The sequence below is a fragment of the Pezoporus flaviventris genome, unplaced genomic scaffold (assembly GCF_033815535.1).
Source record: "Pezoporus flaviventris isolate CSIRO_AGI_PZ_B2104156 unplaced genomic scaffold, CSIRO_AGI_Pfla_v1 ptg000015l, whole genome shotgun sequence".
NCBI lineage: Eukaryota > Metazoa > Chordata > Aves > Psittaciformes > Psittacidae > Pezoporus > Pezoporus flaviventris.
In genome coordinates, this window is record NW_026892563.1 from 18,232,585 (window position 1) to 18,250,825 (window position 18,241).

The 18,241-nt window shown below is 37.1% G+C and overlaps 1 protein-coding gene across 11 annotated transcripts in view; it reads left to right on the plus strand.

Moving 5' to 3' along the window:
* Nucleotides 1-18,241, plus strand: part of SYNJ1 (synaptojanin 1) — a 64,194-nt gene that overhangs the window by 32,197 nt on the left and 13,756 nt on the right. For 6 of the 11 annotated variants that reach the window (XM_061453671.1, XM_061453672.1, XM_061453678.1 and 3 more), the window contains exons 14-26: nucleotides 1,538-1,729; nucleotides 1,866-1,950; nucleotides 3,181-3,321; nucleotides 3,712-3,904; nucleotides 5,208-5,366; nucleotides 7,664-7,820; nucleotides 8,166-8,283; nucleotides 8,396-8,611; nucleotides 9,353-9,431; nucleotides 10,001-10,163; nucleotides 12,163-12,369; nucleotides 13,312-13,440; nucleotides 14,049-14,087. In XM_061453671.1, coding sequence (XP_061309655.1) covers nucleotides 1,538-1,729; nucleotides 1,866-1,950; nucleotides 3,181-3,321; nucleotides 3,712-3,904; nucleotides 5,208-5,366; nucleotides 7,664-7,820; nucleotides 8,166-8,283; nucleotides 8,396-8,611; nucleotides 9,353-9,431; nucleotides 10,001-10,163; nucleotides 12,163-12,369; nucleotides 13,312-13,440; nucleotides 14,049-14,087 — 1,878 coding nt within the window. The remainder of the gene's footprint in view (nucleotides 1-1,537; nucleotides 1,730-1,865; nucleotides 1,951-3,180; nucleotides 3,322-3,711; nucleotides 3,905-5,207; nucleotides 5,367-7,663; nucleotides 7,821-8,165; nucleotides 8,284-8,395; nucleotides 8,612-9,352; nucleotides 9,432-10,000; nucleotides 10,164-12,162; nucleotides 12,370-13,311; nucleotides 13,441-14,048; nucleotides 14,088-18,241) is intronic. The other 5 variants (XM_061453673.1, XM_061453674.1, XM_061453679.1 and 2 more) reach the window with 1 other exon arrangement.

Here is an 18,241-nt window from a genome sequence, read left to right on the forward strand (position 1 = left end):
CCTTGCTGATTTGTTGACTTACCTGGGTTACAATAAGGAAAGCATGATCCCAAGTATGATTTGCTTCTAGTACGCCAAGGAGACACCAGTCGGTTCATTGGCTTTTATACGTGATTAGCTCATATATGGGTGTATGGTTTGTTCATAGATTCATAGAATGGTTTGGGTTGGAAGGGACCTTAATATCATCTAGTTCCATCCGCCCTGGAAGGGAGACATCTTCCACTAGACCAGCCTGAGCTCTGAAACATGCTAAGTGAGGAAGGCATGGGTCCCTCATGGAACCTTGTTCAGCAATGAAAGAGTTCACAAACAACAAATATATAATTTTCTTTTCTCATTTTCCGTTTGTTTCAAAACCATGAGAGCTGGAGAATCCCTGATTTTTATTTTAATTGGGTAGCCAAGATTCTGTAGCAAATTTAAAAGTGATAAGCTTAGAAGAATAACCAAAAAGACAACAACAGCTCGCTAATCATCCTGTGGTGGTGATTTGGGTGAAAATACTGTGCCCAGTAGCTGATCACTTTGCAAGACAGCACACAGTGAATGGAAGAATTCCATCTACTATTGTTTATATGATTCTCACAGGGTCTCATAACTGTGAGATTATTCAAAATAGGTAAATTAATATCACTTAGATAAAGTACAATGCAAACAACACTGTTTACACCTGATGCAATTTCTATTCCACTGAGATTAAAGAAAAAAATGAGCATAATTAAAAAATATTCAGATCTGTTTGTTTGCATTAGAAAATATAGCTGTATGACTGTATTATTCAGCTAATTCATGAAGGGACTTTTAAAATCTCTGTAACTCTAGTGTCTGACCATGGAATAATCTTGTTTATTTGTTTCTCACAATGCCCTTTACAGATGGGTCATTACACTCTCTCCCATCTGGCAGATAGAAACAAGGCACAGAGAAAGGCTGGTGTAACAGGGAAATGAGTTTAATTGTTTTGAATACTAGCCTACTTTCCTCACTAAAGCAGAATTCTAGGAATTCAACTAACCTAAAAAGAATTCAGATTTGTGGCTTGTATGATAAAATAACGTACCTTACCTATTTAAGTAAATGTAGTATATCAGTAATTTTTGCACTTCTAGAAGTGAGCATATCTGTCAGTTGTTTTTTCAATGGAGATTGAATTTCACAAATGTACTCTGTGAAAATGAGGTAGATACCTGTGTTGGCATGTACGAAAAATAGTGGTTTCCATAGAGAATCATACTTAGGGTGAAAGAATGACAGATATTTATAAAACATAGAAATTATGTTTCGTTTATGTATCATTTTTATATATATATGTTACTTTGAACAAACTTTCAGTCAGTAGCCTACCCAGACAAGTAGTAGGTTTGCAAATGTACTTCCTCTTGTGAAAAGTTGCATTCATCTTTCTTTCACAATTTAACTTTCTGTATGTCTGTGCATGGATTTGTTGCCATTTTTTAAAGGGAAAGATCTCATTGCCAAGTTTCCTGGAGAAACATTCTATATAAAAATAATGTCTTTTCAAATGTTTTTGCAGCATCTGTAAAAGTGTTAAAGAGTATGTGTGAAAACTTTTATAAGTATGCAAAACCGAAAAAAATTAGAGTCTGTGTCGGGACATGGAATGTCAACGGGGGGAAGCAGTTTCGAAGTATTGCCTTTAGAAATCAGACCCTCACTGACTGGCTTCTAGATGCACCAAAGTTAGCTGGAATTCATGAATTCCAAGGTAAGATTTGTGTTCTGACAATTTTTTCTTGAAAATTCTGATTTTCGTAATTAGATCATAAACATTAAAACAGATATGTATATGTCTTGGTTCTTAATTATAAATTACAATTAGATTTTTTAATATTTAAATGCAGATCGCAAAAGCAAGCCTGTAGACATATTTGCCATTGGATTTGAAGAAATGGTGGAGTTAAATGCAGGAAACATTGTGAATGCCAGGTCGGTATACAATCTGTACAGTGCTGTTTAGTTGATAATCACATTTTTGAGTAAAATGTTATTTATTTTGTTGTTCTGTTTTGTAATGGTTTGGGTTAGTCTGGGTTAATTTTTGACTGTGTTCCAGTTCTCTCTGCCAGTTTCTGTGCCAGGATTGCAGACTTCATCTCAGCTTCCCTAGCAAAGCTGTGATCACTTAGATCATGTCTAATGTAATCTCAAGGATCCAAATAGTCACTACTTGGCCATATTTTGGATTAACCTTCAGCAGCCCCTTAACTTTTTCCTTCATTTAATACTTTGAAGGAATTTACCTCTGATACTTGTAGCATTCTGCGTTGTCTGTGCCTTCCTATTGCTTGGAACAGCAAGTCCTGTGAAATTCCTTCCAAGAGCATGTATTGTTGTTATGCCTTTATATAGTGTATTGCATCAAATTTTGATCTGTATAAAGCAAGGCTTCCTTCTGCACTGTCAGGTTTTGTTGTCATTCCATGAATTACATGTATATCAATGAGTTTGGATTTCGCAAATCTAGTAGAGGGCATTATGAAAAAATATTTTTACCAGTGGTGAAGTCTTGATGTGTAGTCCTATTCCCTTTGTCTGTTGTTTTGTCTGCCCATTTTTCATGCTTTCTAGTGTTTAGCTATAACACGTTGGAAGAAGCATCTAAAGCCTGTAATACTGTCAACCTTTGCACAGTCTTTTGTCTTGAGGAGTGGAAGTTTTGTCATCCCCTAATTTCACACTGTGTCTAGTTAACGCTGTCTCCAGGTCTGATATTTTTCATTTATTTCCGATACTAGCTTTGAAAACCATAGTCAGTTAGGTCTCTAAGGAAGTTTCTTCTTGATCAAAGACGTGGACATCTTGTTTTCCAATATTAACTTAGCTCTAGGCCAGAAAGTAGCTCCCTATAAAAATTCTTTGGTTTTGCTCCTCTAGTCTAGCCTCAGAAATAGAGGAAAGATAGCCCTGGCTCCTAACATTGTCTGTGGTGTTGAGAAAGTGAGGCAGCATTTTATGAGGCTGAATTTGAAATGATGATGTCATGACAGCTTGTGTCTCTGCTAGGAGGCATTTGAGCACCATTCACAACTTGGCTTTGCCTTGCTACCTCAGGGTTTAGTTTAGGTTGTTGTATGAAGGTTATCCAATTAGCTCAACAGTTTAGATACCTGCTCACTTGTTTTATTTTAAAATTGGCATTTTTCATCTCACTTCTAGCACAACCAATCAGAAGCTCTGGGCTGCTGAGCTGCAGAAGACTATATCAAGAGATTACAAGTATGTGCTGCTGGCTTCTGAGCAGTTGGTGGGCGTCTGCCTTTTTGTGTTCATCAGGCCCCAGCATGCGCCTTTTATCAGGTCAGTGAACACACAGCTGTGCGCAAGTTGGGTCACCTTCAGTTTGCTCTGGATTGCAAGCTAATGTACAAGTGTACTAAAAAGTGTATGAGTTGTTCCATCTTCTGGGAAACTAGTAGCTTAAATTCTTTTATCATGCTTAAATTATTTTATTCTTTTAGTTTTTAAATGCCTCATCAGTTGCCAAGAGAGCTTGAAAAGCTGAAGAGTTAAATTGTTACCTCCTCAGTAGCTGTTGGCATTGTGTTGAAAAAGCCCAGTGGCCTTACTGCTGAAAGAACAATGTGAAAATGTTCTCTTACCAGCATAATGTCTTACTCAGACATACTTAAAGCTGTTAACTTCTGTGCCATTGCATTTGAAGGTTTAATAGTTGTTTAACTCTTTCAGGGATGTTGCTGTTGACACTGTAAAGACTGGCATGGGAGGAGCCACTGGTAATAAAGGTGCAGTAGCAATTCGGATGTTGTTCCATACATCCAGTCTTTGCTTTGTCTGCAGTCATTTTGCTGCAGGGCAATCACAAGTTAAGGAGAGAAATGAAGACTTCGTAGAAATAGCTCGGAAGCTCAGTTTTCCAATGGTAAGCAACAGTGTTCAAATTCCATAGTGAATAATAAGTTAAACCCTTTGAGCTCCAGCAGTTTCATCCAAAAGCTCTATTTATTTTTTGCACCTCCTCAGATTCCTGTGGAAATCAAATTTCCTTGGGTTAGAGGCCTCAGAGATAACTACGTTCCCACAAGTTTTATTGAAATAGATGACTGCAGAAAAAATATACCTTTCCAGTGTAATGACCGATAGAGATGGTGATGCATGAATTCAGTGGCTAGCATTAGGCATCAAGGATTTAGCATAGGAGAAAGACCTGATAGATTCCTGACATGCAGTGTAACTTTTGTAGGCACTGGAGTTAATCAACTATGAGAAAAAAATACATGGAAAACAGCACTATTTTCAGCACACATTTCAGTATACTCATTTTAACTTCTTTTTCACTCATTTTTGTCAAGTTGGATTGTGCAGTTCTGCACCATATTCTCATAAAGGATTATCAAACACCAAGTAAAAGTAAATTGATGCTTTCATCAGTGCAACAAGATTCTTTCTTGAGACTTAAAGCTGTCTTAAATGTTGTAGTTAAACTGTCCTTTGTTACTTTTTATGGCACTGTGCAGGATTCTCAGATCTTATTTTATAGGGTTTTTTTTTAATTTCTGTATTTGTCCCCATGGTCATGTTTCAGTTTTTCTTGAAAGTACTGTATTATTATGGTCCCCTGAAACAGTTTCCTAAATGCTGCCGTTTTAATCTGCCAGTTTATCTGCTTTGATTTATTTAAGAGCAATGCAGAAATCAAAACAAAGAAGTAAAATTTCTCACTTTAAGCCTTCAGTTTTGTCTGAACTAACAGAGCCCTTCTGTCTCTCCCTAGCCGTAAAATTATATGTAATTGAAAAGTCTTCAAATAATCTCAAGGTTCCAAACAGTCGATACTGTTTTGCCATTTGTCGGGATATTATGCCACAATATCCCAGGGTAGTATTTTGTTCTCCTTTGTAACCTATTTGTGACATATATATCAGTTGCCATCTCAGAGCAGACTTCTAAAACAGGAGTAGAAAGATGAAGAGTTTTGGAATCCAATTTACATGATTCATGTTTTCTTTAGAAACTACATAAGAGATGTTGCTGCTTCTTTCATATTCTGTGTGTGTGAATACCGTACACTTGGCTATGTTGTTCTACCATATGAACAGTAAATACTATTGTGTATTTCAGTTGTCCTCATCAGCTTGAAATGATGCATTATGTTTTAAAGTCAGAAATTGAATTTCTGAATCTCTTGGAAGTTTTTAACTTCATTGTGTGCCTCTGTTTGACAGGGAAGGATGCTCTTTTCCCATGATTATATCTTTTGGTGTGGTGACTTTAATTATCGAATTGATATTCCAAATGAGGAGGTTAAGGACCTAATACGACAACAGAACTGGGACTCCCTTATTGCAGGAGACCAGCTTATGAATCAGAAAAATTCTGGACAGGTATCTTAAACATATTACTTAAAAATGCTTTATTTTTAGTTTTGGCTTTAGCAGTTTTCTGTGGTGCTTCTGTAAACCTATATCCTCAGTATGTTTTGCTTATCACTTTTTTCCAGATAGTGGTATGGAAGGGTGCGACAGCAGCATTTAATAACTTATTCATAGTAACTGACCTGAAGAGCCAGTGACACCAAAAAAGGAAACGCTATCATCTATTAGAACTTTATGTTGGAATTTACTACTTACATATATATATATTTTAAGCAGGTGCAACTGTTAAAATATATATCTATAGAAGTTATTTTGGTAATGTTACCAGTTGCTTTAAATTGCTGCAATAATAGGTCTAATGCTGCTACTGTGTCATTTTCTTGGACAAAGTCATAGTCCAAATTGTAGACCTTTCTACTTACTTTGTTGCTACAAAAAACAGAGTAGTAAAGTCTGAAGAAACCTTCAGATTTTTAATTTTTAGGGTTTCTTTCAGGTAGCTTCCATAGATCTTTCCAGCTTTATAACTGCTCTAAGTGTCCCCAAATCCTCTATACATCTCTTGTTTTGGTCACATTACCAAACAATCATGCTGTCTGCCCACTTGAATGTACATCTCAATTTATGTAGGAACTGGGCTTTAAAAAAAATAAATTGAAACTTATCAAGTGTTTTCCCTCCAGCACGTAGCAACTAACAGAATATTTGTAATTAATTAAATTTTGTGTGCAACTGTATGTCATTTCTTTCCAGCTTTATGTGGGAATGCTGTAGATGGTAAAATGACAGATAATCCCCTGTTGCCTCTGTTGTTAGTTTTGTCTACTTGCCAACACTTTGATCATAAGTAGTGTTTTTTCTGAATTAGAGTTCTCTTCCATTTGTGCTGGTGTCTTGTGCACCGGAACAGGAGGGAAAACAGTTGAAAAGTTTCAGTTTATTTTTTTGAAAGCCCAGTTCCTACATAAAATGAGATATACATTCAAGTGGGCAGACAGCGTGATTGTGTGGTAATGTGACCAAAACGAGAGATGTATAGAGGATTTGGGGACACTTAGAGCAGTTATAAAGCTGGAAAGATCTATGGAAACTACCTGAATATGAAAAAGACTCAAAATAAATCTCCTGACTGGGGAGAAAAAAGGGGGTAGTATTGCATTATTGGGTAATACTCCCTTATTTGAAAGTGACTGACTGGGCAGCAGCAGGTATCAGTTGGCTATCCAGGGTAGCTCTGTGATTGCATGTGGTTGTTATCTGGTGTATCTGCTGTTCAGGAAAGGCATTTATATAGCTATTTTAAGTAGGTTAAGAAACAATTATCGGAGGCAGAGAAATTGTCTAAGAAGTTGTGGATCTTCTGACATTGATCTTCCGACACAGATTTTTAAATTGGCTGGATTTCAATTTATATTTCCAATAAGAAAAGCAGGCTAACCTGTCATCTGATGCAGACCTAAGTTCGTTTTCTATTTTTCAGATCTCTGATGTTAAATAAAACTCACCATAAAAGTTTAAACTTAACACTGGAGCTGGTTAAGATAACTAAAGGGTATTAGATTAGTTCTAGTTTAGACACTTAAGGAGGGAACAAATCTCCTGGCCTTCTAGGGTCTTGTGTCAGCTGACTCTGTCTGTTTATGTTGCAAAGTACCTAATGGATTTTTTGATTCATTTCAGTTGACACTGTATCTCTAAATACCATACGTCCTCTTGGCAGATAATACCTCCTTTTATTCTGTTTTCTTATTCGCTTGAGAAAAAATGGTGATACCCCCTCTCTCTGTAATATTTCAGTTCATATCAAATATATTAAGGACTCTTTCTGTCTCCCACCCCGACCTCCTATTTATAGCTGTCTTGTGTCAATTTGGGGGAATGTTTAGCATGTTTAGATAGATACATGGAATATAAACCTTAATTCCCAACTTTTGCTGACACATGAGCAGCTAACCAGCTAATTAAAGTGCTGTGGACAGCATCTGTGTTCTGGATGACCACAAGTTCTGAATGACGTTAGAGGAACTGTAGGTTGCTCATCAGCCTGGGTTTAAAGATATAAATGTTGGCATACTTCTGTTTGATGATGATCTATCTGGGTCAGGGTCACTATTTAGTCTTAGTGGCAAATGTAGGGTGTTTTCAGCAGATAAAATTTGGAGAAGGATTCATATTATCAAATTACTATTTTTTTTTTTATGTTTACAGATTTTCACTGTTAGAAAAGAGAATTCTCATTAGTTTCAAGCAGTTTCCCATCTGTTTCTGTCTTCTGGCATGACGCATAACTGCCTTGTTTCTTACAGATTTTTAGGGGATTTTTGGAAGGCAAAATAAATTTTGCTCCCACATACAAATATGATCTGTTTTCTGATGACTATGACACCAGTGAAAAATGTCGCACACCAGCATGGACGGATCGTATTCTCTGGAGAAGAAGAAAATGGCCTTTTGACCGATCAGGTTTGAGTGCTTCCTTAAGTTGTTTAAAGTATTCTTTTCACTGGCTTATAGAATCCGATTAGTGACATTCACAGTGCTAGTGATTCTGAACTTCTGTCCCTGACTTTGTATGAAACAAAGCTGATAATAGCATCTACAGTAAACACAGTGATGCTGAACAAGAGGATCAAGAATCAGGTGCCAGTTACTGATATTTCAGTACTTCAAAAGTACTGGTTTTATCTGTAGAACACTTGGTTTTGGTTTACTTTCTTTTTTCTCTATTTACAAATAATTTATTTTTTAAAGCATGTTCTTGCAATCATGGTGGTTTTCCCCTTTTGTTTTCGTTAATACTGGCTGTAGCTGAAGACCTGGATCTTCTGAATGCTAGTTTTCACAGTGACAGTAACGTCCCTTATACATGGAATCCTGGTACTTTGTTGCACTACGGAAGAGCAGAGCTGAAAACATCTGATCATAGGTTTCAGTTTTATTTTATACATTACTTCCTAATAATTGAAAATTTGATACTCATATTGCATACTTTGTTGTTCAGATACTCTGCTTACAGCTCTTTCTTGTATATTTCAAAGGCCTGTGGTTGCATTGATTGACATTGACATATTTGAAATTGAAGCAGAAGAGAGACAAAAGGTTTATAAGGAGGTGATTGCAATGCAAGGACCACCTGATGGTACTGTAATGGTCTCCATCAAAAGTTCTTCAGCAGAAGAAAACTATTTTGATGACAACTTAATTGATGAACTTCTTCAAAAATTTGCAGGCTATGGTGAAGTTATACTTATAAGGTTAGAAAGACTTTTTACGTTTCATCTTCATTTCTCTTCATTGTTCCCACCTATTTCTTGAATAAAGTTACTTTCATAGTGGGCATTTCAGTTACAATCTGCTCTGCTTAATTTTTAACATTTAGATTTCAACTTCCATGTCTTTACAGATAAAAGTAAGTTGTACATACCTGTATGTGTCTTAGTTTTCAGACTTAGTTTTTCCTGTTCCTCTTTATTTTTGAGATAGAGTATCCTACTGACTTTGTATTGTAAAATTAAGTTAGTAATTTTAAAAGACTAAACTGTTAATTGAACTGTAAGTGTTGTGGTATTTTGTTGGGGCTTGGGGGTTGTTTTGGTTAGAATTGGGTTTTGTGGGTTGGGTTTTTTTGGTTGATTGGGTGGGGGGTTTTTTTCAGAAGACTAGGAGCATAGTTCCAAGTCCGTATTGTGATGACACGTGGAACAACTAATACAAATATCTAACCTGTAAGCCACACAACTATTGTTGAATGTGTAACTGTAGTCATATAATTTTTAAGAGGACAGTGCTTTCACTCTGTGTTATTTACCTGGTTCTCTCTTTTGCTTGTTGTTGTAAGGATGCATTCAGTTAAAGCTTATTAACCAATTATATTTTAACGAACTTAATAAATAATTCTTCTCTGTGAAATGAACCACTGAAAAACCTTTAAGAGGCTTAAAAAGTCAGTTGATAGGATAAAATATTTTAATTATTGTTTCCAATGGGCTTTGCAGGTTTGTAGAAGACAAGATGTGGGTAACATTTTTGGAAGGAAGCTCTGCTTTGAATGTTATGAATTTGAATGGTACTGAGGTAATGCAAAAATTACTGAACTTTCCTATAGGAAGAGAAAATCCAAATTTCTTAAGACTACTTGACTGGGGCCAGGGCTTTTAATTTGTCCATTTTTTTTTAAGAATAAAGTTTTTCATGTTCCATACCAGGCTGTTGCATCCAATTTTATTTTGCGGGGTTTTTTTGTTTGGTTGGTTTACTTTTAGTAGTCACGTAGCTTTATTAATGTAGTGTATAAGCAAGTCTTGTTTTTCTTTTCGAAGAGTAGTGTTTCTGTTGGAATAAAGAAACCTGAAGTTTTCCTGTTAACTAAAAAGGAAAATCTTATGAGACAAGTTGTTAGTTTTTCTTTAGGGAAATATTAAATAGCTATAATTAACAGTTTAAACTGCGTAAATGTACTTAATTACCAAAATGAAGTGAAAAGCATAATTACTTCTGTGATGTGTCAGTATTACTTTTTAGTGCCAGAAATTCTGATAACCTTACTTGTGACATTTTCAGTATTTTTTGTTTGTTTGTTTTTAAATCTAGAATGCTGAATTTTAACAGTTTCTGGTTTGTGCATACCCTTTTTGTCAATTCAGCTACTAGGAAGGATTATAAACATAAGTTTGAAAAATCCAGATTGGATCAGAACTTTGGAAGATGAAATGAATCTAGAGAAGATTAATATTGCGCTACCTTCATCAACAAGCTCCACTTTGCTTTGTGAAGATGCTGAGGTTACTGCTGACTATGATATGGAAGGTGTGTTGAAATAAAGCACTTATCATTTTGAAATGTTTACAGTCCTAAATAATGTGGTTAATTTAATGCATATATAAATACTTTAACAAGTTTATACCAGTCTTAAATAGATAAATTAGAAATCCTATTATTTCCAGTAATATCTTGACAACTTGTTGAGGAGTGTTAGTTTGCACTTGTATCTCAAGGTTTTACTAATTTGCTGACAGTCTTCATTCTTCTCAATTTATCCTGTGACCTACCCTCTCAGGGTCACTTCTTTCAGGCAACTTTTACTGTTGATGAAGACACCCTATAAGCAGGATATACAAAACTTCAGAGTGCAAAGCAATTATTTTTTTTGCCAATGTGCATAATACATTAATAGGACACTGAATATTTACCACCCCCAAGAAGACAACAGGTAAGCCTTTGACAGGCAGGCAGATATGAGTGAGGCAAGGAAACCTTCAATCTCTGTTGCTCTTGAAATGGGCTGATCTTTGGAATTGATGAGTTTCATTTCACTGGTTTTTGTCAGTTTTGTTTTTTCACCGGAGGGTTTTTTATATCTTTTCATGTCATACTTCTTTAGCATAATCCTCAAGTTGCTGAATATCACTATTGCAGCAATAGTGCCTCTGCATTTTTGCCTTTCTTTACTTGCATGTTTCTTATCTATGGACTTTGTCACATCTTATTTTTTAATCTGTTAATTAATTTTTAGGAAAGATCTGATTCACTCTCTTCTCTACATTGAAAAATATTCCTCTTATATCGTTTGCAAATAAAACAGCTGTTTTTTGAACAGCAGCAAAGCCACACACGCACACCCCTTACCTGCTGACACTTCCTGTGTGTATTGCGTTTCCATATGTATTTTACAAGGTTGTTTTTTGTAACTACTTGAACAGATGTAGTTTCTAGATGTAGTCACTGTGTCTATATTGATTTATTCTGAGTAGTTCATTTGCTTTGAATTTCTATCCAAGCTCCTTAAGGGTAAACATCATGTTGCAAAAGTTTCAAGAAAACAGATGGCGGTTATGTATACTGAAAAGAGTAGACTAAAAGGGTTTTTTACAAAGGTGTTTCAGAAAGGGATATATGTTTTGGTAAGGGTACATGTATGGGAAACCTGCATGAAGAGTTGGAATTGGTGATAGTCTCAATGTCATAAGGTGCTTCATCTGTTTTCCAATGCAGGTAGAAAACAGGACTTTCACAGTTTAGATGCTTCTATGGTTGGTTGTTTTTATTAATAGTCCTCTGTGAAATAGCATGATTCCCTTCAAATGTGACATCTCGAATCCCACAAGACTCTTGGATCAAGAGCTATTATCTAATTGGCAGCCTGATTACTCTGTTACTGCTGAGCAGTAACTTTAATTTCTAAGATGGAACTTCTGTAGAACAGTGTTGTTCATGAACCTTGGAAGAGAGGATTACTATGGTCCTGTTGGACTGCGATGGGATAATTGTCTATTTTAGGCATTTTGAATATCAACATGAAAATATTCTAAATTGACAGTTTATTTTTCACAGGCAGGTCCATGTTGAACCTTTTTTTTTAAACATCATTCCACCTTTTCAAACAGAAGGTATTACAAATAGAAGATATCTTAAAATCCCCTGCCCAGCCTTCTGAAGTATAAGTGAAGCTTGCCATCTATTGCAAACCAGGGAAATAATTTTTGCAGAGATCTTCTTTGTAAAGCTGATTGTTTGGTTAAGCAATGTTATGGTTGCCACTCTATTATAATTACCAATAATATATTTCCATAATACATATTGTGCATTTGGAGTATTTTCAACCAGTTTGAATATATATGCATTCTTCATATATAATTTTACGATGCAAGAATCATGCTTTGGTTGCTGAGCTAATTCCTTGGAACTTGAAGGTTTTTTGTAGAAAATCTCATGCCTAGAATAAGTTTATAATTTCTCCACTTTTTAAAACAAAAACCTATTGTTTCCTTTATTTTACATGATTTTTCTTCTTTGGGGTGTTATTTAGGAGACATTGATGACTACAGTGCAGAAGTAGAAGAAATCCTTCCTCAGCATCTGCAGCCTACTTCAAGCTCTGGTCTTGGAACCTCCCCAAGCTCTTCGCCACGTTCCAGTCCCTGTCAGTCCCCTACGCTGTCAGATGGACCTGCCCTCCCAGTGAGACCGAGCAGAGCACCAGCAAAAACTCCTGGACCACCTGTTTCCCCACACAGTGTGTATTAAATTGCTCAACTGCCTCTATTACTACTATACAATCTGGCAGCCCTCTGTCCCAGTGGTAGATTATTTTTATGGATTATGGATTATTTTTAATAGAGCTTTTAGATTAATATAAAAGGCTATTCTTATCATTATCTAGTGTTTTCTGCATAAGTGGCAATGGGCAAATCGCCTCATTCTTTGTCTTGGTTCTAATGAGCAGTAGAAGAGCTTTGTTTCCAGTGTCCATGGATCTGCACTGCTGCAAGCTACCTAACTTGCTCTAGCTCTTTAGCATTTCATCACGAAAGAGACAGCTCAAAAAGTTATGTGGTTAATAGGCTTTCTAATATGATTAGTTTTAAACCTCTGCTGAAAAATTCCTTTGTAGTGTGTCAGTATCATCTTAATTCGCTTCAGTCATACTCTTCAAATACAGCCCATTTCAGTTAATGCTCCTATCAGCCATAATATGTAAATTGTAATATGTAGGTTTGTAAATAGCCTGTGTAATATGAAAGCTACTATTTAAACACAACTTTATTTCAGTGACAAAGGTGATATTTAAAATTACAGTGTTTGGAATAGCTTCTAGAGCAGTTTATTTCAATGTAATTTGGAGTACCTTCACAAAAACTGCTAAAATTCCTTCAGAATTCCCCTTGTAACAATTTTTTCTAGAGCACTTAGTTCAAAATTTGGAACTCTTTAATTTCTAAGAATGTTCAGGATTCTATGAAAAGCATGTACTGATTAAAGCATATGAGACAATAATCTTGGCTTAGGGAATCTGCTGCTTTTCTCCATTGGCTTATTCCTTTTGTTTTCCCTCTCTCAAAAACTTTGTTTCCAGGGCTGATGACTGACTGTCCTCTGCAAAAATAACTTGCTATTAGAACAGCTTTACTGTGATTAGAATGTACAAGTAATTAATGTTTGCATTGTTTTCTGTCAGCTGAATTTCAGGTTGGCACCCAGCAGAAAGAGTCTTCTCAGAGCCTGGAGCCTAAGCGTCCTCCTCCACCTCGCCCAGTTGCTCCTCCTGCGCGACCCGCTCCACCACAGAGGCCACCTCCACCATCAGGTAATGCAGTAATGTGCATCAGGTGGTCAGGAGTATTTTGTGTCAAGTTTGTGAGGTGACCTTTGAAGTCCACACCCAAACTATATATTACATTTTGGCTTGGGACTCAATGGAACAAACCATTTTTTCACCAAAATGTTGAGTTGGTACATTTAATAGTAATAACTCTATGGGAAATAACAGCATTTTCCAGTACCATTTAAATACTGTTGTCTTTGCTTAGTGAATAAGTTTAAAAAAAATTATAAACTTTCACAATTTAAAAGTGCGGGCTTCCTACAGCAGTGTTTACTCAACATTTTTATTTCTATAGCATCTTCATTTTTAAAAGACAAATAGTCTTGTGCATTCATTGATTATATTCCTTTAATTTGGGCATCAGTATGTGTGCATTTTATCATGTCGAAGTTCTTAATATAGAGTTCATCTGGATCATCTGAAAATGTAAACAATTGAGCACTAAGAGAAACTGGATGTTCAGAAGCATATGGGCAACATAATTAATAACTAACTGACCCTTGTCATTTTAACTTTCTCATTCTTTTTCTTCCCTCTTACTGTACTGATACTTTTCATTATTGCTGCATTCATTTCTTAAATACTGTAAGGCGGTAGGAGTCCTGCACCTGCTAGAAAAGAATATGGAGGTAATGATTTTAATTGTTTTCAAATATGACTATGTAGCAAAACTACTATGATGGTCTGTTATGCCAGTACTTAATATGATGATGTCCAAAGGTATAAAAATGGGTGATACTTGAATGTCAATGTAATCACTTTCTCAGGGTTTATATCCCCTTCTGAATTACATTTGACTTTTTAGTGAGATAGTATTTCTCCAGAAGTTGCTATATTATAGTCAGAGAGATTAAAATTGTCACGGGTATTTATTACTTGGTCCTGGTCAAAATACACCATGCTAACTTTTCTATCGAAGCAGAAACCTGTGTTTATTTGTGAAAGGCCAGCTTTTTTCCTCACAGTCTACAACAAGGAGCATTGCAAAACTGATTGCGATTGTGGCTACTTGCAGTGGTTGGCCATTAATTAATTGTTCAAGTTGAAACTACTGCTGATGGGTAGTTTATTTTTTGTTTCCAAGTCCGATATGTGCTCCTAAGTCCTTCCTAGAGACATGAAACATCCTCTGTGGTTCTTGGAACTAGCCTATACTTCAGAAACACAAATTTAGCAAAGGAATTTATTTGGTTACTTTGAAGTCATTTGAGAGCTACATGTCTGTACTCTTGTAATTCCTTCCCTCTTGATAATGCTGGTGATCTTATCAACCCTTCTGACTAGTTTTGGTTTTTCCCAGCTTGGTCTGGTTTTGCATGTAATACCAACTTACACATTCTCAGAAGTGCTTCTTCTGGAAACTAATCTTTGTCCTTCTTTGTCCACACTTCGTAACTGAGCTGTTCTGCTTGGACCTAAATCAGCTCATTAATACATGGGATAGAGTGAGAATAGTGAGTGGCTCTGAAATACTTTCTTAATGGCTCTTCAGATACTACCACTTAGTTGGTAGGAAAGAGGAGTTTTTGAGAAAATAATTCATAAGCTTTGAGCAGTCTCAGAAAATAAGCAAAACTATTTTACATAGTATTTAAATATCCACTAACTTAGTCTGATCTCTGGCAGAGATGTGCATGGCTCTTAGATGCACTTGAGTGGAGGAGATCATTATGCCAAAGGCATAATATCTCAAATTAGTTAAAATGCTTAAGTTTTAAAATATGGCCAATTTATACATAATGTGTTACCTATGTGAGATTTTTTTCTTTATTCTGCTTCAGCCTTATAGTTTTATCTGCACTGATACAATCCTGTTTGCCTGATTTGTTCCAGTTGTGCAAAAACTAGCTTTTTTTACCCTTTTTCCCCACATAGCTTCCCATAAAGAACTGTAACTTGCATAAAACTTGCTTTTTATGCAGTCTTTTAAAAGAGATTGTGATGACCTGAAGTTCATCCCACTTTTTCTGTCCTCCTGATTTTCCACTCATGATGTACATTTATAAGTCATAATGCTTTGCTGTTCTGCAGTACCCGAGCTCAGCTCAGAGCAAGTTAGCGCAGGACTGGAAGCAGCATAAATGTCATAGTGTGATACCACGCTTGGGGAAATGACATCTGTTTGTTTTACCTAGAAGGCTTCTAAAGCACTGTGAAAATGTCCCTGTGTACTGTATATCAAACTTTTAGACTTCTGTAGCACATGCAAAGCGACACTGATCATGTCTTTAAAATGTAACATCTTAAATGTTACGGGTTTTTTTTTGCTCATGTGTTCTAACCTTTTTTTTCTGAGTGCTGCACTGCCTTCAATGCCCATAACATTTCTTCTGATGGCTCAGTATGCTTTGGAGACAGGAGCAGGATTTGGGCATCTAAGGTTTAGGGGGTTTTGTAGAGTTTGGTCATATTTTACATCAGAAGTAACTCAGAATTCAAGGGAACAAGTCTATATGCTTATTGCAGGGGGTTGCAAAGTGTAGACTTATTGCCTGCTAATGCCAAAGATGTCCACTGAGGATTTTATAAGCTCTCATTGTTCATAGTTAAAAAATAAAATGTTGCACTCTGTTTACGCAAGATTTTTTTTTTAATACATTACAGAGTAAATGTTTACAGAACATAAAAAATTATAAAGGCTGCTGGTTATCAATTACTTAAAGTTAAAAAGAATATTTCTTTTGTTGTGTTTTTTCCTATAATAATATTAGTCAGACTTTTCCTGATTAATGCAGGAAAGGCTTATAGTTGTCTCTTATCATTGGTTTAAACTGTTAAAATGGGGTGAAGATTGGGTTAAGACTGAGGGAATGCGTAGTATTTTCAGTATATGCAACAACATGGGTAAAATGCACTACATTTTCAATGGGATTATCCTCCAAATAAATAAACTTAGAAAAAACAGTACTCAAGTTGACATTAAAAGAAATGCAAGTACGTTAAGCTATGAAAGTGCGTGCACCCAAACAGCAAGTACTTAGTAGTGTACACTGATAATTATAGTCACTCATTAAACTTAGTCTTCCAGGAACCATTCAACATCATTATTTTTCTCCTGTAGCTTTTTTTTTTTTTCAGAGCATTGTTCAGGTGCATTGGGATATGTCAGTCATTTTGAAAAAGCTCTTTCTTCCTTCTTTCTATTTTTTTAAATATGGAGAACTACCTTCTTTTCTTGGTGAAGAAGAAATGTTCAGTAATGGCGGAAACAAGTAGCCTTACACAGTAAATGCATTGTTCAAATATAGGCAAATAGCCGAGATTTCATATATAGAATCATAGAATAGTTAGGGTTGGAAAGGACCTTAAGATCATCTAGTTCCAACCCCCCTGCCATGGACAGGGACACCTCACGCTAAACCATATCACCCAAGGCCTCGTCCAACCTGGTCTTGAGCACTGCCAGGGATGGAGCATTCACAGCCTCCCTGGGCAACCCATTCCAGTGCCTCATCACCCTAACAGGAAAGAATTTCCTCCTTATATCCAGTCTAAACTTCCCCTGTTTAAGTTTTAACCCATTCCTCCTTGTCCTATCACTACAGTCCCTAATGAAGAGTCCCTCCCTAGCATCCCTATAGGCCCCCTTCAGATACTGGAAGGCTGCTATGAGGTCTCCACGCAGCCTTCTCTTCTCCAGGCTGAACAGCCCCAACTTCCTCAGCCTGTCTTCATACGGGAGGTGCTCCAGTCCCCTGATCATCCTCGTGGCCCTTCTCTGAACTTGTTCCAACAGTTCCAAGTCCTTTTTCTGTTGAGGACACCAGAACTGCACACAATACTCCAGGTGAGGTCTCACAAGAGCAGAGTAAAGGGGCAGGATCACCTCCTTCGACCTGCTGGTCACGCTCCTTTTGATGCAGGCCAGGATACGGTTGGCTTTCTGGGCTGCAAGCGCACACTGAAGCCGGCTCATGTTCATTTTCTCATCAAGCAACACCCCAAGTCCTTCTCCACAGGGCTGCTCTGAATCTCTTCTCTGCCCAACCTGTAGCTGTGCCTGGGATTGCTCCCACCCAGGTGTAGGACCTTGCACTTGGCATGGTTAAACTTCATGAGGATGGCATCAGCCCACCTCACAAGCGTGTCAAGGTCCCTCTGGATGGCATTCCTTCCCTCCAGCGTATCAACCGAACCATACAGCTTGGTGTCATCGGCAAACTTGCTGAGGGCGCACTCAATCCCACTGTCCATGTCACTGACAAAGATGTTGAACAAGACCGGTTCCAGCACCGATCCCTGAGGGACACAACTCGTTACTGGTCTCCAGCTGGACATTGAGCCATTGACGACAACTCTTTGTGTGTGGCCATGCAGCCAGTTCTTTATCCACCGAGTGGTCCATCCATCAAATTGATGTCTCTCCAATTTAAAGACAAGGATGTCGTGTGGGACAGTGTCAAACGCTTTGCACAAGTCCAGGTAGATGACATCAACTGTGCTGCCCCTGTCCATCAGTTCTGTAGCCCCATCATAGAAGGCCACCAAATTGGTCAGGCAGGATTTCCCCTTAGTGAAGCCATGCTGGCTGTCACCAAGCACCTTGTTGTTTTTCATGTGCCTTAGCATGCCTTCCAGGAGAATCTGCTCCAAGATTTTGCCAGGGACAGAGGTGAGACTGACTGGGCTGTAACTCCCCGGGTCATCCATTTTCCCCTTCTTGAAAATGGGGGTTATATTTCCCTTTTTCCAGTCATCGGGAACTTCTCCTGACTGCCAGGATTTCTCAAATATGATGGCGAGCGGCTTCGCAACTTCATTCACCAGCTCCTTCAGGACCCAA